This window comes from Heteronotia binoei, chromosome 3 (genome assembly GCF_032191835.1).
Source record: "Heteronotia binoei isolate CCM8104 ecotype False Entrance Well chromosome 3, APGP_CSIRO_Hbin_v1, whole genome shotgun sequence".
Classification (NCBI taxonomy): domain Eukaryota; kingdom Metazoa; phylum Chordata; class Lepidosauria; order Squamata; family Gekkonidae; genus Heteronotia; species Heteronotia binoei.
This window is the reverse complement of record NC_083225.1, coordinates 70,919,156-70,945,378: the sequence shown is the minus strand read 5'-3', so window position 1 is coordinate 70,945,378 and position 26,223 is coordinate 70,919,156. Positions and strand designations below refer to the sequence as shown.

The 26,223-nt window shown below is 40.7% G+C and overlaps 1 protein-coding gene across 1 annotated transcript in view; it reads left to right on the top strand.

Moving 5' to 3' along the window:
* Positions 1 to 22,279, top strand: part of CTPS2 (CTP synthase 2) — a 95,991-nt gene extending 73,712 nt beyond the window's left edge. The window contains exons 14-17 of the mRNA XM_060234015.1: positions 4,172 to 4,227; positions 6,598 to 6,694; positions 9,579 to 9,723; positions 22,150 to 22,279. Coding sequence (XP_060089998.1) covers positions 4,172 to 4,227; positions 6,598 to 6,694; positions 9,579 to 9,723; positions 22,150 to 22,219 — 368 coding nt within the window. The 3' untranslated portion in view covers positions 22,220 to 22,279. The remainder of the gene's footprint in view (positions 1 to 4,171; positions 4,228 to 6,597; positions 6,695 to 9,578; positions 9,724 to 22,149) is intronic.
* Positions 22,280 to 26,223: the final 3,944 nt, after the last annotated feature.

The window sequence follows — 26,223 nt, the reverse complement described above, 5'->3', positions numbered from 1 at the left end:
TTGGAACCACTTCTTGTGTTACTCAAACAGTGTGGTCTCTACATTATGCAGTCATCTGATAGATTGCTTGGATAATATTTGCACTACAGAAAAACAATGTGGCTAGTTATATGACATGGTTGTTTTCCCAGGCAGTGTCTCCCAGTTTTCTCTGTCAAGTCGTCAGAGTTAATAACCAGTCGTTTGTTGATACAAAGAGCTAGTTTATTGCTACAGTTACTTGAGGCAAAGCCATTGAAAGACTAAAGAATATATCTTGATACATTACATTTAAGGGGTACTTCTGAGGAATTCCTAAGGGGGGGATTATGCAGGGCACATTCACACATTGATGTTACCAATTCGTTCCCAGGCTGATGGCCTTGATCGTCCTGAGCTCTCTCCTGGGAGCCAAGCCTGAGAAGGCACAGATAAGGCTTTCACATCTTTCCATTTCAAAGCAAAACTATCCACTACAGGAAGGAGGGGATGGGAAAGGTTTGAGCTAGCACCATTTGGTTATACTTTGGTTCTACCCAGAATGCTCTCTGACTGAGCCAGAGTTTACAGACAGACTTGACATTCTCATGCTGACAGGACAGCCAGCTGTTTGCCTTTTGTTGCCCTGTTTAATCCAAAGAAGAGTGTTTGGATTATTATTGTTGACTTATTTAGTGAATTGTTGTTCCAGCCTTTCTCCAAGAGTTCAGTGAAGTTTACAGCTTATGCCCCAGTTTTAGCCTCACCAAAATTCTATGAAACAATTGAGGCTAAGAGAGAACGACTGGTCCAAGGTCACCTGTTAAATTGCAAGGCATGTGGGAATTTGAACCCAGCTCTCCCCAGTCCTGGACTAACACTCCAAATACTATGCCATATTGTTTGTGACTTCAAACTGTGTATTTGATAGTATTTTGTTTATTTACTTTTTATTTAAAACATTTATGTGCCACTTTTCTATGCAGTTCAGGGTCCCCAAAGTGGCAAACATTCAATATTTAAAACATTAAAAAAGTTTAAAGTAAAAATATATACAAAATATTTTTAAAAATTAAATAAAACATATAACCACATAAAAATGAACAGGGTATAAAACTAATAATAGTGAGGGAATGCTGAAGAAAACGAAGTAATATTTACCTACTGGCAGAAAGCAATAATAAAGACAGGCAAACTTCCTTGGGGAGGGAGTTCTGAAGTTTTAGCGTCAAGACAGAGAAGGTCCCTTCTTGAACTGCCACCAATCTAGTCTAAGATGGGGGGAGCAACTAAAGTGACTAGAGTGGTAGATAGGTTCATGTATGAGTAGGTGTTCCTTCGGGTATGCTGACCCAAAGCCATATAGGGATTTAAAAGTCAAAAAGAGAGAAGGGCTAATAATAAGATTTAGTGAGGGAAAGCCAAACAAAACAAAAAAGGCTTCATCCACTGGCAGAAGACAATAATAGAGGAAGATGAATGAGTCCCCCTGCAGTGGGGGTTCCAAAGTTTTATTGCCAAGGCTTAAAAGACTCTTTCTTGTGTTGCCTTGCCACCCACCTAGCCTCAGATTGCAGGGCAACCAAAGATGACCAGAGAGGTTAAGTAGATTCATATAGGAGCAGGCAGTCCTTCAGCTATGTTGGTCTGAAGTCATATAGAGCTTTAAAAGTCAACACCTTGAATTGTGCCTGAAGCAAACTGGGAGTCAGTGTAGATGCAATAAGACTAGAGTAATATGGTTTCTACAGCCATCTCAGTCAGCATTTTGGCAGCAGCATTCTAATCTAATACATATGCTAACCCCAGACTGGACTGGAGATGGAATAATCTGATGTGGGATTTCAGTCCCTTTGTGATACCATTTGGAACTCCACTGCAGCTCAGACCTCTCAATACACCAACCCTTTCCTTCATGCTACACTATCAATATGGAATTCCTGAAGGAAACAGTTATTGAAGGACGTTTCCCCACTAACATTCTTTCTTCATCAACCTTGGTTTGCTCCAGGAAATTACCCCACCTATGTTCAGTTCTGGCGAAGCAAAAAATTGACTACTGTGCTTGACCTGACCTGCAACCACCTTTCACTGGATAAAGCTTCACTAGAAGCCAAAATAGGAACTAAACTGAACTGGCACCATTACTTGCAACTACAATATATGTTTTCCAAAGTTTTCAGGACAGGAACTTGAGTACGGTATCTTACTGACTTTGAGAAATTACTTCACTCACCCATAAATTCCCATAAAGGCCTGCTTGGTAAACTCCACAAGATCTTATGCCAACTAGACAATGCAAAACCACCACACTACTTCACCAAATAGAATACTCTTTGTGAATCAGATCTTACGGAAGTAGAGTGGGGTTCTTTATGGACCATGACCTATAAGGCATTGAAAGCCCTGAATGCCACATAGACCTCTTTAAAAGATAACCACACCCTGGTATCTTACTCCGGTCAACCTACAGCATTTTGTAAACTTGCATGGTGGTCTTTGCTGGAAAGGCTGTGGCTCAAAGGACACACATTTTCACTGCTAGTGGTCCTGTCCATCGGTCAACCATTTTTGGAGTCTGTTTGGAGTCAAAGTGTCTCCATCGATTAGTTGTCACCTGATGCTTAACGTATTAGCCACTGCAAAGCTAGCCTTGGCCAGTAAGTGGAAAACCAACTATCTTCCATCTCCTGCAAACTGGAAATCCAAACTTTGGGATTCCTATATCATGGGGGGAAATAGAAGACAAAATAATGCAACAAGACACAACTCCTACTGTTTCCCATTTTGCTACAAAATGGCTTCCATATATTGCTTACCTGACAGAACACAACTTACTGTACTTCCAAGCAATCCGATCATGCTGGAGTTTTATATATTCTAATAATGTGTTTCTTATCCATATATTTCTATTCCTTTCTCTATCTCTTTTCTGTTTTTATAATATTTTACTTGTGCCAGTGCTATTTGCTTTCTCCCCATTGGACCAAATATTTCATTTTAATTTTATGCACTTTTTAAAGAGTCAGTATTTTTTTTTTAACTTAAAATTCTGGACAGTTGTCAAAGGCAGCCCCCTGTACAGAGCATTGCAATAATCTAATTCAGATGCTATCAGGACATGCACCATAGTGGCAAGAACTTTCCTGCTCAGAAATGCAACTGGCTCCCTAACCTCTGGTGCCCCTAACTATTGCCAGCAGTTTATCCAGCAGGAGGCCTGAGTCCATTAGCACCCCCCAAGCAGCAGACCTTTTTAAGGAGGAGTGCAAGCGCATTAAGATCCTAGGTTAGACTTTCCCCCAACCAGTGATACTCTCTGGTTTGTCAGGGTTAAGTTTCAGTTTATTAGCCCTCATTCATCCCAAAATTGCCTTGGGCCTCCAGTCCACATTAACTGTTTTCACAGCCTCTCTGTGATCTGCTGGACATGCAAGAAGAGCTGTCATCCTCATATTGGTGGCAACTTAGCTCATATCTCCAACTGTCCTTTCCCAGCATCTTCACATAGATGTTGAAAAGTGTGAAGGACAAGATGGACCCTTGTGGAACCATGTATGCAAGAGGCCAAGCAGCAGTCTCCCAGCTTCACAGTCTGAAACCTTCCTTAGAGGTAGGACTAAAACCACTGCAAATGGTGTTTTTCAGTCCCAACCTCAAAAGAGGTGGTCCAGAAGGATACCATGAAAGAAGCCAAGAGGTCCAAGAGAATTAACAAGGTCTCACTCTCCCTGTTTTTCTCTTCACACAGTCACCCACCAGGGCAACCAAGGCCATTTCAGTCCTGTAACCAAGCATTAAGTCTCCCTTCTACACATATTCATTCACAGCCATTATCTACTTCTGCTGATTCCCATCTAACCTCCAATCCAGTTTGTGCCCCCCCCCTGTAACATTTCACTAAGCTGTATAGATGCATCTTTTGTAATCTTCTGAAGCATACAATATGGCTAGAAATTTCTGTATTTTTTCCCAGTATGGTCTCTATGTGTATAGTCTTGAAACCTTCCCTTCCCTAAAAGTTTTCTTAAGCATTTTGATTATCTTACTGTGCCTTTATTTTAGAACTAGGAAGTGATCTACCATGTTGATTTCCAGTTTATATCTCTTTGAGTTTCTAACATCGCTCTTAAAAATTCACTGGTAACTTAAAGATTATCACATATACTGACTTCATGGAAATAAAATCTTAAAACTAAAAATACTGTTTTAGGAAAACTCTATGGTGATGAAGTTTATGTAGAAGAACGACACAGACATCGCTATGAGGCAAGTAAACAAATATATTTTCATTCTTATCAGATATTTTAAATGAACCTAAGGAAGTACCTTTATTAATTCCAGTTGATAGCCTTATTAATGGTATGCAGTGTGTCACAAGATTAGAAGACAGTTTTATACTATAAAGTGATATGGCAATAGTGCATTTTATTCTTTCTTCTTTTGGCTATATTCCTACAGAACCATATAACATCTTGATAGTAAATCTAAATGCCAGTTTTATTAAATACTATATGCTTCTTAGAGCCCCGTGGATAAATCCCAGTACTACATCAGAGTGGTAAGCTGCAGTACTGCAGTCCAAGCTCTGTTCACAACCTGAGTTTTATCCCAGTGGAAGTTGGGTTCAGGTAGCCGCCCAAGGTTGACTCAGCCTTTCATCCTTCCAAGGTCAGTAAAATGAGTACCCAGCTTGCTGGGAGTAAAGTGTAGCTGACTGGGGAAGGCAATAGCAAACCACCCTGTAAAAAGTCTGCCATGAAAACAGCATGATGTGACATCACCCATGAGTTGGTAACGATAATGGTAATGATAACGGTAACCTTTACCTTCTTACCTAATATATTTTGGATCCAGAACTGTGAGCAGAGGCCCAATTTTGAAATGGATCTTTCTTGCCTGGTCTAATCCCATTTTATATGCCCTCCGATGACACTAGAAAGTATGTTCCTGACTAGTAGAGGTCCTTCAGGAACAGTTTGATTGCAGCTTTAATGGAAAACTACAGATTTCTCTTTACACAAGCAGAAATGCACCTTTGGATAAATCCCAGTACTATATTGTGGCCTGCCATGCCATACAAGGAAAATTCCAAACCTAACTACAAGGCAACTTGTGATTTATGGTTCTCTTTTGGATCTAGAGAGTCCGACAATAGCTTTTTTTTCACCTTTGCATCACCTTGCATGACAACACAGTTCCTACATCACCAACCTCAAGGCTGTTTGGTCCCAGTCTATGTGCATAGTCTGCATTTTCTGTTCTAGTAAAAGTAATGACTATTTTTCTTTAAAATTATTTATGTTTTCTGTCAATTTTTTCTGTCATGTTTTTGGCCAGGGTTAGAGCTTGTGGCCAATCATCATTTGGCCATCAGGATCCCTATATGAGGTCACACAGAATTCCATTCCTTCCTTTACTGCTTTTTCTTACTATGATAATGTCCAAATCAAGCAAAGCAGTTTTAATAAGCACCTTACTAGACTGTGATTTGAAAACTTACATTGAACCATGATTTCTTGGTTTATCTAACTATACTTTGTCTGCTTCAGATGATGTAGCAAACTGTAATTTGAGCAAACTAGGAAAGGAGGATGTAAGGAGGTATTAGGAACATATAGGTTTACAGTTATCAAACCATGGCTTTGCTTTTATATCTAGAGTGGATCATTCTTTTATCACTAGTGGTGAAAATGGTCCTTCATTAGAATCATCTAGAACTCTTGGGGCTACCAATAAAGTAAACCAGGGTCTCCATCATGGTGCCCTTGATTACCATGGCACCTGCTGACACCTTTTCTGGCACCCAACAAGTGTTTTTAGAAAGTGATTGAGGCTTTCTCACAAATAAAGCTTTCTCACAACAAGGCTTCTGACTGGCTATGCAGGTTTTTAAAAACATTGCTTTGACACCAGCTGCCACTACAGTAGAAGAATCTTCACTTTGTGACTGAAGGTAAGCTGTGAATATGGAAAAAAATACTTTAAACAATATGTTCATTTTAAAAAGTATCTTGTTAAACAGAGCTTCTGCCTTGAAATATTGAAGATATACTGTTAGAATTATGTATAACTCACTCCCTGGCATTTTGTGGTTGGCCTTGCATCCTGTGACAACCATTTTGTGTTTGGCCCCACCTCCTGCAACCACCATTTTGTATTGCTACTACCACCCTGTGTCAGAATTCCAAAGCCAAAAAACTTCTCACACTTTGTGTCAGAATTCCAAAGGTTTGTAGTACCACTCTATGTCAGAGTTTAAAAGGATCAAAAAAAGTCAGGAATCCCTGAATTTAAAGAGGTTAGGGACACCTGAATTAAACAGTAGTTTCCTAAACACATCTAATCCTACTAAAGTATATTCAGTGGGGTTTACTCCCAAAAAAGTGTTCTTCGGATTGTACCATTGTTCATCTCAGTGGGGGTGAACACATTGCTGGTACAAGTTAACATATGGATGGCCATCTACTAGTAACACAATGCTCATTCAGCCCTACTGAAGCAATACATGTACTATGTGGAAGATGTTCTTGTCCAGATGTTCTAAGCAACTTTGAAAACTTAAAAGGTGAAAAAGTAGGATATAAGTCTTTGAAATAAGTAACATTTTATTTTTTATTTTGCTTTTCACTTTTCAAGGTGAACCCCGAGCTAATTAATTTATTTGAAGAAAAAGGTTTGAAATTTGTTGGCCATGACATGGAAGGGAAGAGAATGGAGATTGTTGAACTGGACGGTAAGTAATTTGGCTTTTGGAAGATTGAATGTTCATTACACAGTAACAAATTTGACAAATGTAGGATACAAACACCACAGGATTTTTTTTAGCTGTCATTTTTCATTCACCTTCTATGCTCAAGAAGCAAATCAAATCAAATAGATTTGAATCTATATGAGATCTGACCCCATTGCTTTTGGGTCATATTGATAAGAAAAACCTTATGTGAATTATAGCTATTCTGTTTTCAACTACAGCTAGTCAAATACTAGTATATATGCACCCTTTTCTGTCTATGGGTAGAAAGTACTTTTTAGTTAAAGCAGCAAAGATTTTATCCAGGGTTATATTTTAGACTAAGGTACAGAGGATTGGATGGGAATGTAGAATATCCCTTGCTGAAGTTTACACTTCAAAGTCATTTTGGTTGTTGATAGGCTAGACTGGTGAAACGTATAAAATACTGTACTTTGAAGTTGAACTAGATTTGACAAATAGTCCTGAGAAGAGGTGAAATGTTGTAGAAAATTTGAAGTCACGGGGGAATGTTGGGGAAAATTGAAATATATGCAATACTTACTGTCCTATCATAGCTAAAGTAAAGTAATATTACTGGTCTAACAATATAAAATGGATCAGTTATAACTTAGCCCACATATACAATGACAATATTTGACATATTTATGGAATTTAAAAGTTATAAATGCCTTCATTTTGTATAAGATATGTGTTGGATTCTCTAACTGATATGAAGAAATCTGGAAAAATGGAAAGGGGCATTCCAAAGGGGTTTTTCCCCCCTTCAATTTATCCCGTGGAAAATTGGAGATCATTGAAAAAAACTGCTGTGAACTATTTTCTCTTTTGAAATTATTGAAAAGCTTTTAAATACAAGGTTTTGTTCACTTGGAAATATTTTAATGTAAGACAATCCACATAATTAAATAACATCTATTTATTTATTTAATGCGATTTTTAGCCTGCCTTCCCATAGGACAAGCTCAGGGCAGGTTACATCATAAAAACAATCAACAGTAAAAACAATATAATATATAACAATTTAAAATGTATACAATCTAAAACTACAGAGTGACAATAGAGACTAATAATAACATATGCAACCTATTTTCAGCAGTGGTATGTAGTGGTTAGGCTGTTGGATGGCACAAAGATCCAAATTTGAAACCATACTGTGCTGTCAAAGCTTGCTAGGTGACCTGGGAATTGTTTTATCCTCTTAGCCTAACTCCAACCCCACAGGACTGTTATGAGGATAAAACAGAGAACAATAAGACATTTCCAGTCCTCACTGGGGAGAAAGGCAGGGTATAAATGATGTAAATAAATATTTAGTTTAAATCTGACTAATTTTGTACATTATTAAAGAGTTTAATGTTATAAAGTTTAATTCTATGTCCAAATATATTATTAGCCCTATTATGACTTTATGTCCCAATAACACAATTTCTTTACTATAAAATATGTCTTCTATTTGCAATTTATATTTATTTCTACTTCTCAAGTTGAAAAAATTAAACCAGATGTGCTGTGATAGCATAGGGTACAGTAGTTTGCTGGTCTCTATGATGATGATGTTAACCAGTTTGGTGTAGTGGTTGGTGAAGTGATGATGATGGTGTTAACCAATTTGGTGTAGTGGTTAAGTGCACGGAGTCTTATCTGGGAGAACCGGGTTTGATTCCCCACGCCTCCACTTGCAGCTGCTGGAATGGCCGTGGGTCAGCCATAGCTCTTGCAGAGTTGTCCTTGAAAGGGCAGCTTCTGTGAGAGCTCTCTCAGCCCCACCCACTTCACAGGGTGTTTGTTGTGGTGGAGGAAGATATAGGAGATTGTGAGTCGCTCTGAAACTGAGATTCAGAGTGAAGGGTGGGATATAAATCCAATATAATCTTCTTGTTGTTATGTTACGTTACATTATGTTTTGTTATAACTGCCTTTCTCGCTGTAAGTCAAATATAATGAACAGGATGGGGCATCCAATGAATAGTAGAGAAATCTGAAACAAAAATCTAAAAGTTTAGGTTTGATTTAAAAAAAAAAATTATGCATTGGGTAAATTCCAGTTTTTCTGAAAACTTCTGGATGTATGGGGTTGGGGGAGAGGATTTTTTCCATGACTCTGAAATTTCTAAAATCTATAGGTCTTCACATAGGGAAGAAAATGCTATAACCAAAAGATAGCTCACAAGAAATAGTGTGTTTAAAACTTATTTTATATGTATTTAATATATTTATTTTCTCCATAATCAAAACTCAAAATAGCTAATAAACAATCCACAAAATTCAATCATAGTCATTGAGGTGCCAATGGTGCAGTCCTGAACAGAGTTATGCTTTTCCAGGACCATTGACTTAAACCCTGTTTAGGATTGCTGAGTTTGTATTTTTCAAATGAATGATTCTTTCTTCCAAAGTTTAGAGGGAGCGTTGTAGGGAGTTGAGAAGAGATGGGATTTGACCAAAGCATTATTGTTTGGCTGCAAGAACAGGCAACCCACTCTTCTCAGCTCCCAGTCTACAATGCGGAGATAGTAATACTGATCTACCTTACAGAATTGTTGTAGTGATTACAAGATAATGGATTGGATCCAGATTAAAATTTCCAGTGGCAGATAATACCTTTTATAAGGACCAACTGAATTGACATAAAACATTATGCAAGCTTCCGATACCACCAGAAGTAATTGTTCTAAGATATTAAAAGAAGTGTGGAAAGCAAATATTTCAGGCCGGAGTTAGATTAAACTGACAGAAACAAAATATTTTGGAAGGTTGTTTCTGAAAATGGTTGTGTTGAAAATTCACCGCTGTAAAAATGGCTTCTTTGTGGGGGGTGGGAATCTATTATTATCTTCAAATTATTGTGTGCATATGTTTTCAGATCACCCGTATTTCATTGGTGTCCAGTTCCACCCAGAGTTTTCTTCAAGACCCATGAAGCCCTCTCCTCCCTACCTTGGCCTCTTGCTTGCTGCAACAGGGTCACTCAGTGCATATTTGCAACGTGGATGCAAACTGTCTCCAAGGTAACCTTAATTGTTTGAATGTTGCTTCATAATATTTTTCATAAGTGATAAACAGTTCCAGAAAGTAGAAGGGACTTTTAAAAGTATTTGTGGTTATAGCATACATTGGAAAAGTATTGAATCATGATTAATTCAGAAAGGTAGTGTGAGAGGTTGAAAAATGGCTTTGTTCAACGAAGGCAAATAATTTGAAGGTTAAAAACAGTTCCATGGGACATATGCAAAAAAGAGGCATTATGATTCTGTGTTATAAATAAAAACTGGTTTCCATCTTGTAGGAGCTGGGCTTCAGATACGCAGTCCTTTGCTGAGTTACTCCAGTAAATCCACTGATTTAAGTCTATTTAGACTACGGTAACAGCATCAGAATGAATCTACAACCCAGCTATGCCTCCAGAACTGGGGCAAGGAATAAGTGCCTCTTCTTTCCATGTGATGAGCTACCTTCCACTCACACAATGGAATAGTATAAGTTCTTAAATGGGGCATTTTTAGATTTTTAACAACATACCCATAGTGTTTACATGATAGAGACATATCTTAAAAAGTCAAGTAATTATTAAATTGTAAACACCTGATTTATACCATATAGTTTTATGGATATTTAAAACATCACTGGTTGAATCATCTACTTTGTTATTTTTTTACACAATGGCTTTCCTTTACTAAGTAAAGTAAATATTAGTGGCTTCAGATTGAGTGGAGGGGGTTGGAAACATTATGAGAGAACAAATGGTTGATAAGGAAAGTATCACATATTTTTCCCTGCCTGTCCTTCATTCAATCTGATGCTACCAGTATCAGTCTTTTTAAGATGTTTGTAAAGGCTAGTTGGTTCAGGGGCAAGGGGTCTAACTGGCCTCAAAGACCATGTTAATACTAACAGCCAGTTTGTGTCTGGGCTAACTCAGAGTGTGAATTTTGAACTCAGAGGTTTTATAAAATTTAGGACCAAGATACTTAAAAGACTGCCTCCATCTAAGATCAGCTACCAGTATCCTCCTAAATTTGCTGATATTAACAGAGATGAGATTGGCGGGTACTCAAGACAGTGGAATTCCCTGCTCTATAAGGTCTAAAAGAAATTTATTTTGGAGGTCATTGGAGTTTTTTCCCCCCCAGAAGCTTATTTTATTTCATAGATTCCATTGCTTTGTCATTGATTGCCATTGTTTCTCTCTGCTGTTTTCAGTTTTTATAATAGATTTACCCTAAAACCTGGCCCTAAAACAATTAAAGGAGCCCCAATCCAGGCAAGAACTGTTATATTGGAAAATGCAATTCTTACTCTCATATAATTTCCCTAACCAAAAATAGCCATTTTGGGTTTTGTCCCTGGCAGGATCTGTGTCTCTTCCCCCCCACCCCCCGAAGGAGTATTAAAGCAGTTCAGGTATTTTTTTATCAGGGAAACTGGGAGGAAAGGGAAATAATACCTCCAATTGCCTAGCACTGCAGCCCTAATCCATGTCTCCCTTCCCTCCCCAAACCAACAGTTTTTTTTTTTACCTTAAGAGTTCCAAACACAGCAATCCAGCAGCATGTGTAGTTGGACTCTCATTTCTGCCTTTGTTTAGGGTCATGCCTTAGTCATCTGAAAGCTATAAAAGCCAATTCTACACATGTTTACTTAGAAGTAAGTACCATTATTTCATGATCTTGCTTTTAGGTGAAGCGTACTTCGAAGTGTAGCCTTAGTTTTTCAGCTCTAAATGCAGAGTTCATCAAACCCTCAATCTGTAATTCCTTTATCATTAAAATGGTTTGTACAATCTTAGCAGATGCATTCAAACCAGAGCTCAGCGCAGGTGGTTTACCTTGATGATAATGTTGGACATAGGTCATGAAGTAACAGTGTGTAAAGTAAAATAAATTTAGTGTTATTACTGAGCTTCAGAGGTGTCCTTCCTGAAGTCTCAGAATGTGTTATTGTGTGGGATGGGCACAAACTGGGAAAATGTAGTTTGGTTTGTGGTTCATGGCCAAACCATAAACCAAATCATGAGGCTTGTTCGTGAACTAAACTGGTTTGTGGCCCAGCAAACCTCTTTGAAAATGACCACAGTCCCTTTGAAACAGGATTTGCAGAAAACCTGAAAAACAGCTGAGAGACAGGGAGCAGCTTGTTCCCTGCTGCTTAGCTGTTTTGGCTGTCCTGTGCAGTCTTTTTAAACTTTAAAGGGGCTGCAGAAGACAGCCTGAAAAATAGCTGAGTGATGGGGAGTTGTTCCCTGCCACCCAGTTGTTTTTCAAGCTGTCTTCTCCAGTCCCTTTAAAGTTTAAAGGAGCTGCACAAGACAGCCTGAAACAGCTGAGCTACAGGGAGTACCTCCCTACCATGCAGCTATTTTTTGCTGCATTTGCAGGGGACAGAAAGCTGCTTTCTGCTCCATCCACGAACCACCATGAACTGCTTTAAAAATTTGTGGAAGTTCATGACAGTAGACCTGTCACAAACTTCTGTTAGACCTGTCACAAACGAACTACAAGCAGAGCAAAATTGGTGATGAATTTTGTAGTTCGGTTAGTTCAGTTAGTTCCCATCCCCATCTGTACATTCTGTTTGTCTGTTCTGCCACTTAATTAATAACTTAATGTATTAATTAACCCATTGGAGGCTAGCAGAGATGAATCCCGGTCCAGGAGATCAATGCTTAGTCTAAAATATAGTATGAAAAATCATTAGGATAAGTAGAATTTCGTTTCAATAGCCCATCAGTGTAAATGCAGCTTTGTGAAGTGTGTGCGTGCGTGCGTGTGTGCATGTGCGTGTTCAAGAGAAAGAAACCCTTCCCTTATTTTTCTTGGAAATCATAGACAATAGATTTATTAGATATTGGACAGTCAATTAATACAGCTATTTAGAGAATGTTTAAAATAGGTGATTACGATACTTAGATGAATCAACTATAGTCATAAAAAGAACAGCCCTCTGCTGTCTTAATTCTTTCCTCGGCAGAAAACAAAATCTCCATGGGAGTGGCAGGATCAGCTAGATGAGGCATGCTTTTATCCTTCATGCTCTTTAATCTTTATATTAAATGTATGATTGAGACCATCAATTGGTTGTCACCAATATTTGGAGGACATCAAGTTTTATATTTACTAATTTGCGCTTCCAAAAGCAGCTGTGATGTCATGTTAAATGGCTTTATTCTAGAAAGCTTTTAACTTGTGTATGGTTTTATCTTGTTGATGGGTTGGTATACTGTTTTAGTGTCCTTTCAACTTGTTGTTGCATTGTTAGCTACTTTGAGGCCATGGAGATAAGATGAGACATAAGCATGTATTTATTCAAAATATTTGTATCTATCTCCATGGACTCAAGGTGGCTAACGAAGAAAGAAGACATTATATGGACACAAATACAGCATAACAATTTAGATTGAAGCCCGGTTTTCCAGTGGTCATGTAGTCTGCTGCAGTGCTTGCAGCAGAATGCTCCAGAGCAAATGAATTCATAATTTGCCTGTGGTGATAATTTAAATGTTGCCAGTGCAGCACAAAGTATCAAAGGTGTAAATGAAAATTACTTTCTCAGAATGTTTATATGTGCACAGCGTTTATCTGTTTTTTAGTTATATTTGTAGCTGGCACATTTCAGATGGGATTTCTGTGCAGCGTTTAATATGAGCAGTCTTCAAGCCCAAATTATTAATTTGGTTTCTATGTGTAGCATCTTTATGCAGCACTTGAGGATTATGTGAGAGGAAATGTATGCTTATTCCAAGAGTAATCTGTTGCAAAATTACGGACGTTACTAGCATTTTCTGCAATGGTTAGCATATATTTGCTATTGTAGCAATAATTTTAAGAGATGTACATTATACTGTCTTTGAATATATTATACATAATTCATGTAAGACATAAGCCTGTTTCAAAAAATCAAATTTTATTCCATGCTTTCCTGGGTGCATTCAGAAAGAAGTGAGTATAACAGCAGTAATACTAATATAAATATGAACATTTAATCGATGTTGTTATTAGTGTTATAATATTAATTACTGGAAAAATGCCTATCATTTTGAAAGGGACCTTTGATAAATACTTTTACATTAAGTCCTGTCATTGAGACTTGGCTGCACACACCCCCCCCCCCACCAATCCCCCTGTACTTACTTGCCTTTTTGTGTAATTTCAGTTACCCAAGACAGCCAAAAGCTGTCTACTTCTAAGGAAGATTGCTATCCCCAGTTTCAGAGGTGGAATAAGAAAACAGAGACCAGACATGAGATAGCATAACAAGGAGGAAAGCAATACAGAGTTGGAATGACACGGATGCTCCCTCTAAGCCAGGGGTGTTAAACATGCAGCCCGGGGGCTGAATGAGGCCCCCAAGCAGCTGGCTGTCATCTGCTTCCTTCTCCCTCTCTCTTGCTTCCTTCTGCATCACAGCTTGCTTTGCCAAGCTTGCTCAGTCACACAGGAGCTACAGAGCAAAGCCTCTATTTTCTCCACTGGTTGAGGCTCTCCCTTGGGGAGGAGGGAGGAAGGATAGCTTGCTTTCCCAGGCTCTCTCAATTGCACAGCAGAGATACTGTGCCAAGCTTCTCTTCCTTCTGTTGGCTGAGGCTCCTCTCCCTCCTGGTCCCCTGGGGAAGGAAGGAAAGAGCCAGACCTATTTTTGCCTAGTGCTCTGGATAGCACAGAAGAGATAAAAAGAAAGCATCTTTAAGACCAACGAGCGCTAATATTTTAAGCGAGTTTTATGTTGTTTTTTAAAAATCTTTAATTTTGTTTGTCTGTGTGCGCGCTTTATAAAGTTTATATCTCTGCTACTTGGCATTATGTTTTACGAAACACATGGCCTGGTCCAACAAAGTCTCATTTATGTCAGATCTGGCCCTCATAACAAGTGAGTTTGACACCCCTGGGCTAGATACTGTATGAAAAGCAAAATTAAAATGAGCCTTGTGGCACCATAAAGGTTATGTTCTAAGTACAAGAACCTAACATGGTTGCCTCACCAGACTTTATGAGTGAAAAAATGATTAGGAGGGATAAGGACATAAGAACATAAGAGAAGCCATGTTGGATCAGGCCAACGGCCCATCCAGTCCAACACTCTGTGTCACACAGTGGCCAAAAAATTTTATATATACACACACACTGTGGCTAATAGCCACTGATGGACCTGTGCTCCATATTTTTATCTAAACCCCTCTTGAAGGTGGCTATGCTTGTGGCCGCCACCACCTCCTGTGGCAGTGAATTCCACATGTTAATCACCCTTTGGGTGAAGAAGTACTTCCTTTTATCCCTTTTGACCTGTCTGCTCAGCAATTTCATCAAATGCCCACAACTGCTTGTATTGTGAGAAAGGGAGAAAAGTACTTCTTTCTCTACTTTCTCCATCCCATGCATTATCTTGTAAACCTCTATCATGTCACCCCGCAGTCGACGTTTCTCCAAGCTAAAGAGTCCCAAGCGTTTCAGCCTTTCTTCATAGGGAAAGTGCTCCAGCCCTTTAATCATTCTAGTTGCCCTTCTCTGGACTTTCTCCAATGCTATAATATCCTTTTTGAGGTGCGGCGACCAGAACTGCACACAGTACTCCAAATGAGACCGCACCATCGATTTATACAGGGGCATTATGATACTGGCTGATTTGTTTTCAATTCCCTTCCTAATAATTCCCAGCATGGTGTTGGCCTTTTTTATTGCAAACGCACACTGTCTTGACATTTTCAGTGAGTTATCTACCATGACCCCAAGATCTCTCTCTTGGTCAGTCTCTGCCAGTTCACACCCCATCAACTTGTATTTGTAGCTGGGATTCTTGGCCCCAATGTGCATTACTTTGCACTTGGCCACATTGAACCGCATCTGCCACATTGACGCCCACTCACCCAGCCTCAACAGATCCTTTTGGAGTTCCTCACAATCCTCTCTGGTTCTCACCACCCTGAACAATTTAGTGTCATCCGCAAACTTGGCCACTTCACTGCTCACTCCCAACTCTAAATCATTTATGAACAAGTTAAAGAGCATGGGACCCAGTACCGAGCCCTGCGGCACCCCACTGCTTACCGTCCTCCACTGCAAAGACTGCCCATTTATACTCACTCTCTGCTTCCTATTACTCAGCGAGTTTTTGATCCACAAGAGGACCTGTCCTTTTACTCCATGACTCTCAAGCTTTCTAAGGAGCCTTTGATGAGGAACTTTATCAAAAGCTTTCTGGAAGTCAAGGTAAACAACATATATCGGGTCTCCTTTGTCCACATGTTTGTTCACCCCCTCAAAGAAATGTAACAGGTTAGTGAGGCAAGATCTTCCCTTACAGAACCCATGCTGAGTCTTCCTCAATAACACGTGTTCATCAATGTGCCTACTCATTCTGTCCTTGATAATGGTTTCTACCAACTTTCCCGGGATTGAAGTCAGACTGACTGGCCTGTAATTTCCAGGATCCGCTCTGGAACCCTTTTTAAAGATGGGGGTGACATTTGCTACCTTCTAGTTCTCAGGAACGGAAGCAGATTTCAATGAAAGATTACAGATTTTTGTTAGAAGATCCACAAGTTCAACTTTGAGTTCTTTCAGAACTCTCGGATGTATGCCATCTGGACCTGGTGACATATTAGTTTTTAATTTGTCTATCAGTTGTAGGACCTCCTCTTTTGTTACCTCAATCTGACTCAGGTCTTTCAACACCCCTTCCAAAATTAGTGGTTCTGGGGCGGGCAAAAAGTTCTCGTCTTCCACAGTGAAGACGGAGGCAAAAAATTCATTTAGCTTCTCAGCCATTTCCCTATCCTCCTTCAGTAATCCTTTTACCCCATGGTCATCCAAGGGCCCCACTGCCTCCCTGGCTGGTTTCCTACTTCTAATATATTTGAAGAAAATTTTATTGTTGGTCTTTATGTTTTTTGCAGTATGCTCCTCATAGTCCCTTTTTGCCTGCCTGATCACAGTCTTGCATTTGATTTGCCACAGCCTGTGTTCCCTTTTACTAATCTCACTTGGACTGGTTTTCCACCGCTTAAAGGAGTCCTTCTTACCTTTTACAGCTTCCATTACTTTGTTTGTTAACCATGCAGGCCTTTTCTTATGCCTGTTTGTGCCTTTCCTAACTTGTGGTATGTATTTTATCTGAGCTTCTAGGATTATAGTTTTAAATAGTGTCCAAGCTTCCCCAAGTGTTTTGACTGTATGTACCTTTCCTTACAGTTTCCTCCTCACATGCCACCTCATCTCAGTGTATTTACCCCTTTTAAAGTTAAACATGGTTGTGGCGGTCTTTTTGGACAACTCCCTATTTATACAAACGGTGAAATCAATAACATTATGGTCATTGCTCCCAAGTGGCGCAATCACTTTTACATCTCTCACCAAGTCTTGGGCATTACTTAGGACCAAATCCAGGATTGCCCCACCCCTGGTAGGTTCTGAGACCATCTGCTCCATAGCACAGTCATTGAGAGTATCAAGAAACTCAATCTCTTTCTCTCGACCAGAACACATATTGACCCAATCAATCTGCGGGTAGTTAAAATCACCTATTACGACACAGTTTTTACGTTTTGCCGCTATCTTTAAGCCTTCCATCATATTATAATCCTCTCTCTTTTGATTTGGTGGGCGATAACAAACTCCCATAGTTAAATTTCCTTTTGGGCCCTCTATTTCAACCCAAAGCATTTCTAGAAGGGAATCTAATTCTCTGACCTCAGTCTTACTGGACCGTATATCCTCTCTGACATACAGAGCCACCCCACCTCCAACCCTTCCCTCCCTATCCTTCCGATATAGCTTATATCCAGGAATCACCGTGTCCCACTGATTCTCCTCATTCCACCAAGTTTCTGAAATTCCCACAATGTCTATGTTTTCTCCCAACACTAAACATTCCAATTCACCAATTTTACTTTGAACACTTCTAGCATTTGCATACAAACATCTATAATTTCCCAGGCAAGCTAGGCCCGCCACCTTCCTCCTGCCGCCTCGAGACTCTGGCAGACAGTCCATACTGTTTGTCACCTTCACAGTGGACAACTCTGTTACCCGGTAGAAAATAGCAGCCAACCCTTCATCTCTTTGAGACGAGTCCTCCCGAACCAGAGACATTTCATCTCCTGTCGGCTTTCCCCCAAGATTTAGTTTAAAAACTGCTCTGCCACCTTTTTGATTTTAAGCGCCAGCAGCCTGGTTCCATCCGGGGACAAGCGGAGACCGTCTCTTTTGTACAGCTCCCGCTTGTTCCAGAAAGCATCCCAGTGCCTAACAAACTTAAACCCTTCCTCCTTACACCATCGTCTCATCCACACATTGAGACTTCTAATTTGTGCCTGTCTCTCCTGCCCTGCACGTGGAACAGATAGTACTTCCCAGAAGGCTACCTTGGAGGTCCTGGCCTTAAGTCTCCCGCCTGGCAGCCTAAATTTTTCCTCCAGGACCTCACGACTGCATTTCCCCACATCGTTGGTGCCAACATGCACCACGACCACAGGCTCCTCCCCAGCACTGTCTATCAGCCTATCTACTACACGCGTAATGTCCGCTACCTTCGCACCAGGCAGGCAAGTCACCATACGGTCAGTACGCGGTTTCGCCACCCAGCTGTCTACTTGCCTAAGGATCGAATCACCAACTACCAAACCCCCCCCCCTCTCCCCCTGCTCAGGGATGGTTCCTTGGCGCGAAAGGATTTCCACTCACCAATCGAAGAAGAGGTCCCTTCTGAGGGCGCATTCCCCTTATCCTCAGCACGGTGCCCTGTTCCCTCTCGACCTTCACGCTCTCTGGCAGCAACGGGGCTGCTTCGTTCAGAGCGGGGCTCATCTAATACGCCCCCGAGAGTCTTCCCCAAGTGCCTAACTGACCGTCTCTGCTTCTGCAGGGCAGTCACCTCGGCCTCAAGGGTACGAACTCGTTCCCTGAGGACCAGGAGCTCCTTGCATCGAGCACACACCCAAGACTTCTGTCCTTTGGGCAGATAGTCATACATGTGACACTCAGTGCAAAACACTGGAAAGCCCCCAACTCCCTGCTGGCATTCTATCTTCATATATATATATTAAAATATACAGTCCTCTTTAAATGCTGTTGGTTTAAGTGGCTCCCCTTCTGGAGGATCAACTTACCTTACCTTAACTTACCTTATTGGGAGAACAAGGAAATCAGGGATCTTGGTTCCTGGTCCTTAGGGAGCCCCTAGGCGAAGAGCCCTTTAGCTCTCGCCCTTCGGCTCGCGCCTTTGGCAAGGCGCAGCTTAAAATGTAAAGAGGGCGGAGCAGAGGCACTCCTCAGCAATCAGCAGCAATCACTCTCAATCTCTTTCACCCTTAGCCCAGTCAACCAAACAAAGAGCAGTTCCCCAGCTATCACAACTTAGAATTTTAGGCAGCCCCACAAACCTCAGAATGAAGTCCTTCAAAACTCAGAAATTCTCAGCAATTTCTCCAGCTGTCTCAGCTATCAGAGCTGCTCTGCTCCTCTCAGGCCTCTGTGAGATGTGCTCAGCCTTTGGTAAGGCGCAGCTTAAAATGCAAAGAGGGTGGAGCAGAGGCACTCCTCAGCAATCAGCAGCAATCACTCTCAATCTCTTTCACCCTTAGCCCAGTCAACCAAACAAAGAGCAGTCAACCAAACAAAGAGCAGTTCCCCAGCTATCACAACTCAGAATATTAGGCAGCCCCACAAACCTCAGAATGAAGTCCTTCAAAACTCAGAAATTCTCAGCAATTTCTCCAGCTGTCTCAGCTATCAGAACTGCTCTGCTCCTCTCAGACCAAAAACATAGCAATAGCGAGCACTCCTGTCTCTCCACTTGGGCCTCATACTTGCCGTATTCCCTCTAAGCTGAGTTAGTGTGAGCTAGCTCACAGTTTTTTAGCCTCCAACTCACACATTTTTGTCTTAGCTCAGGAAGGTGTGAGAAAAAGACCCCTAGTTCCAGAACATCGTAGTCACCTGTTTGGTTGCCAGGGTGCCTGGAGACTCAACTCCCACACATCTGCTAGGAGAACATGTGTTTTGTCTACCAGAATGAAGGGACTTATGTGTAAGTACTAACAGCCACAACATTGCAGCAACACTCCGTGTCTCTGGAGGAGTGCTAACCAGGAGAACAGATGGGTTTCCAGTTGCTCCTTGCGATCACCATCTCGGCCATTGCAGCAGAAGGTGTGCCGCTAGGAACTGTCCAGGCAAGCTGTTTCTAGCCTTGACCATAGAATCCATCTTGGGAAGCTAACACCACCAGCAGCTATCTTCCTGCAATGCCAGACTCCATTACAGCGAAGCAAGAGGCTCACGTACTCAACAGATGTCACCTATGCATAAGGCCATCAAGCTTATCTTAGGCGTGGATCCTGCCAGACCGCCTAAGCCTTTGTCCAACGGAACTCAAGACAAAGACTGGTGCCAGTAGAGGGATGAAGAAGAGGAAGAACATCTTCACCTAGAGCCAAGTGTCTTTGTATAGACCGGGTGTTACCTTAGGTAGCAATTTGGCCATCTATTGTCACCTTTTTAGATAAGTTTGATAGCTTTAATCACCCCCACCCCAATAATTTCTCCCATTCTTTCCCTTAATGGTTATCCTGGAGCCTCCCCCTTCGTCCATTGTTACCTGGAAGTCCAATCAGGTAACCAGAGCCAAGCCTGCTCATTGGCCGGGTATGGGCATCCAATCAGGTGCCCCCAATAAACTGGCTTTTGGCTACCGCATAAGTCCAGCCCTTATGGTCATTGCGGAGTGTCCCCTTTTTTCTGAGGTCATGAACCAGCTGACCACTGTCATCCACCCCTGTACCTCCCATCCCCTAAGGGCTCAAGGTAGACCTTATAACCTGTGGTCCAGCTCCCCACAGGTGTGCATCTAGCAGTATCCCAGTTCCGCTGTCTAGATACATTCCTGATCAGTTGAGGGTCCCCTTCCCCCTAGTCCTCGTTCGTCGCTATTGGAGCCTTCCTTGAAGACTACGATCAGTAATTATCACCATGTTTGTCTATCCTTGTGTTACCTCTATGCATTTCTTTCTATTTTTATTAGGACTGTATGTGTGTTGTATGTATTCATTACCTTGTATGTGTGTTCTATATTTCTCTACAATAAATTTTAATTGTTTTTATTTAATTAGTGTCCTTGGTAAATTTAAGCAATAATTTCTGGAAGTGGAATCCTGTATACATAGATTCTAGATCCTTTTTAAGCCATAGGTGCCACCTGTCAATTCCCCAACATCGTTTTGAGGGCATTTTGGCTTACAAAGGATGGCCCCAGAGCAAACTTTATGCAGCAGCCAGATTGCTCAATCACATCTTTAATACCTGTAGCTCACAAAGTAGAATTTTTGCTCACAAGAATCCAAAGCTTAGAGCAGGAGTGTCGAATTCATTTGTTAGGGAGGCTGGATCTGATATAAATGACCTTGTTGGGCTGGGCCATGTGTGTCATAAAACGTAATGCCCAGTAGCAGAGATATAAACTTTATAAAGGACACAGACAAACACAAAGATTTAAAAAAACTTAAAACATGCTTTAAAAATTAGCACTTGGTCTTAAAGGTACTTTCTCTCCCATGGGGTCCAGAGCACTGGAGCAAAGGAAGCTCTGGCCTTTTCGTTCCTTCCCCAGGGGACCAGGAAGGAAAGGAGCCTCAGCCAGTAGAAGGCAAAGAGACTTGGCTCAATAGCTCTGCTGTGTGATTGAGAGAGCCTGGCAAACCAAGCTAGCCCTCCTTCCCCTCCCTTCCCAAGGGAGGAGCCTCAGCCAATTGAGAAAATAGAGGTTTTGCTCTGTAGCTCCTGTGCTATTGAGCAAGTCTGGCAAAGCAAGTTGTGATGCAGAAAGAAGCAAGAGAGAGGGAGAAGGAAGCAGATAACAGCCAGTTGCTTGGGGGCCTGATAGGAGCCCTCCGGAAGCCTGATTCGACTCCTGGGTCACATGTTTGACATCACTGTTTTAGACCATCTACCCAAACGCTCTGCTCAGTGTAGAAAATCCTAAACTTGAGCTATCAGATGGCTATCCAGCCTCTTCATGAAGACTTCCAGTCAGCAGAAGCCCATTTTCACCCCCTAGGTCACTGCTGCTATTGTGGAACTGGTCTTACCATTAGGAAGGTTAAATCTGAACTCAGGTAAGCATGTGATTCCAGCAATATTATGGACATATGAAAGTTTTCACTCATCACAAAATTGATTTTTATTTCCTAAAAACAGCTAAATTGCTATCAGTAGGAAGAAAGCTCTTGAGATTGCCACTGAGTTAAACACCGTTGAGGCAAATCAAACATTAAACAGTTCCAAGTTTCATTGATTTCAATAAGTGAAACATCTGCTGAATTCTTCTATTAATACTAATAGGACTTGAAATCACTTAATATATTGCTGATAATGTTTAAAGGCTGTGGAATTTAAAGTGAAAACATGGATTTTTAATTTTTCACATTCTCCACATTTCTTTCTATTCAGTGACAGCTACAGTGATCTCAGTGATGATAGTTTTCCTGAAAAAGAGCTTCCTGAATCAGAAACAAATTGAAAATTTTGCACAACAACAAGAACATGAAGGATGCAGGTAAATAAGATCATTGTGGTATTATGAATATGTTTCCAAACAAATTCTTTATCCTGTAGGATACTGCTATAAATACAACCAGTAAACAATAGATTGCCTTGAAGGTTTGTTGTCTCTTTTAACAACTTTAACTTGTTAATTAATACTTGACCAAAGTTGACGTCTTCCCAGAGTACTACTTCTGATACCACTGTCTTGGTGGTTCAGAGGACAAGCCTGCCTATCTAAGTCCCAACAGTAATGCAAGCCACACCCAGGCAAACTCTTCCTCAGGTATAGGCCATGCCCTAGAAGCTTTTCAGTTAACATTTAGGCAACAAGATGAGGAAGACATGTGGGCAGCATGATGTGAATTCAACCATCCATGATCTTTCTACTTGCCTCTTGGGTCTGTTGCTACCAGTTGTTGCTTGACTTCTTGATATATAGAAACAACATTTTCAGGTTACATGCTGAGGCTTGTGCCTTGCTCATCCAAAAAGGTGATGCATGCTAGTCTACATCATTTTTCCTCTTGATTGGGTGTACTCAGTCAATTTAACTTCAATTACATCCTCTTATTTCATATTTTATTTTTAAATGATGTTGTACAAGTGATTTCCTGGTACATATGCAAGTCCTGTATCAATGGAAGCACATCAGTATAGTCTATAGAAATGTGCCTTGTTTTTCTCTTTCTGGCAGAACAGGCGTGTTCTGGCCCACAGGCACCGTTTTCACCCTTCCTTAATTGCACCTTGAGAGGCTATTTGTCCATTCTTGGGTAGCTTGCTGCCATCACCTGACCTTTTGCTGGAATTACCCACTAGTAGGAGGGTCAGGACTCCTGGCTTCCCTTCCAAGTTCTGAGGCCTTGCCTCTGCATCTCTGCTGCCTAGCATCTGGTTACCACAGGGACATTTTACAGCCTTGTGTGCCTTTGGAGAATAGCCGCTTGCCAACTGCCTTCCTTCCTTCTGGTGCCCATTTAAAAATAACATGTCCGAGACAGTGGAGATTTATGTGGTACAGAGAACCACTACCAACATCAAAAGTTATAAAGAATTTATTAAAAGGAAAGTGTTGACAAGCATACTTTTAACACAACACCAGACTGAGCAAGGAATCCAAAAGAAATGGGTAAAATGCAAATCCTCTCTCTATACTTGCCCCATAAGATGTTAAAATAGGACAGGCTCTTTAGCTGTTTAAGATATTACAGATCCCTGTAGAGTGACCATTACCTTGAAGCTTGCTCCGGTGCTTGAGGCAAACATATGGTCCTTGCCAATGGAGAGGTCTGTGTGTGCTCCTGGACACAACATCCATGGAAAAAAGTGCTCGCAACAAGGAGTTTTTTCATATTTTTCTCCCCCTCCCACTGAGCAGGTCTGCCAGAGCAAATAAGTGTTTCCTAGGACTTCTTCCTTGAGATTATTCCTGGATTCATTCTAGCCTAAAGTCTCTCAAATTTCAGTTTCCTGCTAGGAGGCGGGAGAAGGGGGAAGTTTAACCCTGCCATTATCTAGACCTATTAGCCTTTGCATGAAGGTAAGTCCGGAGGGCAATTGCACTGACTTCCTCCTTCCCAACCTATTCTCTACCCAGAGAAAACAGTTAAAACACAAAGTGGAGGTTTGGCTCATTTCAAACCTCCTGGGGGGGGAAAATGGATTTCTTCACAACCTCTGTTACCTTAATTTTCTTAATTCAGCTTTATAAATGTGCCATTCACATTTGCATAGGATTTTAGATGTATGCCTTAGTGAACAAAAGGAAAGTGTATTAGTGTTGTACATTGCTAATCCAGCATTGAATGATTGCCTGTCACCTAGTTTTTCCCTCAAACTGACCTGAGATATACAAGGCGACTCCAAGTAGAGATCCTTTTATTTAATCACATTAATCTCGTGTCCAAACAGCTTAAAGAATGAAGAAAAATAGTGCATTCAGTGTTGAGTACAAATGATGGAACTGAAAGAGGGCTTATGCTCTCTGCCATTTCTCTTCTGCTTACTTTGTGAATAAAATGAATGAAAACATTTATCTTCTACTTACTTCAAGGACAAAGGATTCAGATGTCAAATAAGAGGCCAGCTGTAGAAATGCACGATAGTAATTATTTTCCCCACTTTTTTTCCACAAGCTCAAAACTCCATGTGGAAGAAAAGATCATTCCAAAGGGACGAAAAGCTGTTATGTCTTAAAATCATCAAAGAAGAGTACCACAACAGTCTTCCTGTGAAGACCCCGTGTTCCAGACAATACTTCTGCGGCTCCAAATAAAAAATCAGTTCCATTTATAAACATTACATCTTTTACATTACATCTCTCTTTAAAATTGCATAAAGGACTATCCTAACTTGGTTGAGGCTGAGTCTATGCTTTTGGTAGCAGAAAGGTGGGGAGATTTTAAAAAAAACTGTAGTCACTCATAGAATGTCAGCCTGAAAAGCATATTTCTTTTTAAAAACTAGGGGAAACATGATCAGTCTGTTTGATCAAACCTCATCTTAGGTTCTTTTCTCCATTTTTTTTAGTGACTGTCTGTCAGACCAAAATGCTTTAGCGTGGGATGATGATATGCATACTTTTTCATTTTAGCTTGCCCCCAATGTATACATTTGCTTTTTGTCCCCTGTATTGTTGAACAATGTCATTGTTGGAACACAGTGACAACCTAGTAAATAATAAAAGATGATAAACTGTCCAATTTTATATGTCCCAACTCTTAGCATTCGTATCCACTGCACATAAAGTTAAGGAGCAGTTGCGAACATGGATTTCAAATACAAATAATTCCTTGCTTTTGCACCATGTGGATCCATGTGTACGACATTGGGACAGTCCTGAGAATGTTGTAACATGGCTGGAACACATTTCTACTTACATTCGTTTTTTGTGGTACTGATGCACACATTAACTATAGGCAAGGTTGTATTTTATTTATTGTGTCTGCCACAGTGTGGCAGCAGTCATCTCATCAAAAACAAATGATCCATTTTGCACCACATCTACTTGTTTGAAACTATTGAAGATACATTTGGGCATCTAGTCAGCTAGTGGTACCCATATTATTGCACTTTTTTTTAGGGAGAAGAGACTCTTTATGGCATAAGATTTTCAGACTGTGCTTTAATTTCATATAAATTATATCAGAGAAACTTGCAAATTATAGCCTATAAAGTGTTATTTTTTTAAGTGATTGACTTTTGCTTTGAAAGTGTATGATCCTTTACTAAAGTCACTGGTTTTGTAATTCCTAGACCTATTTGAGACATGGACAGATATCTAGAAAAATTAACTGTATATGCTTATTTTTGAGCAGCCTGTATAATGTGAGAATTCTGAGAAAGATTATTTTGCTAGATAATTGAATCTATTGGGTCCTGGTCATGATTTCTGTAGCATGTCAGAATATTCGTAAGACTTTCTGTATGTTTAAAGTGGATTTTCATCAAAATATTAAATGAGAAATGGCCTTGTACTGTGTAATGTTACATTTATATCTCTTTAGAAAATCAGATGAAAGCAGACCTTGGATTCAGCAGGAGCTCACTGGAGCACAGCTCCTGTACCTCTGGTGTCCTCCTCCTCACCCTACCTTTCTCCATTGAATGCCGAGATGGGTGCATAACAATCCCAGGCTTTTCTTCCATTCCGAAGTATAGGAGGGCAGGGAATGTTCCCTATAAGCTGTGGGGTATTGTGAGCAAAAATTCTACTTTGTGAGCTATTGGCATTAAAGTTGTGAGCAACTGCATAAATTAGTTTGCTCTAGGGCCATTTTTCCTGAGCAGAGACAAAAATGTGTGAGCTAGCTCACACTAACTCAGAGGGAACAGTGAGGGCAGGCTTCCAGCCAGCCAACAAGTTTGCCATGTCCCCAGCAGCCTGCACTGCCCTTTTGCCACCGAGCAATCCTCTCATGTCCGGGGCTCTCCCAGCTTGTATTGGGCTGCTCTGGTGTCGGAGTGGGAAGCCAAGAG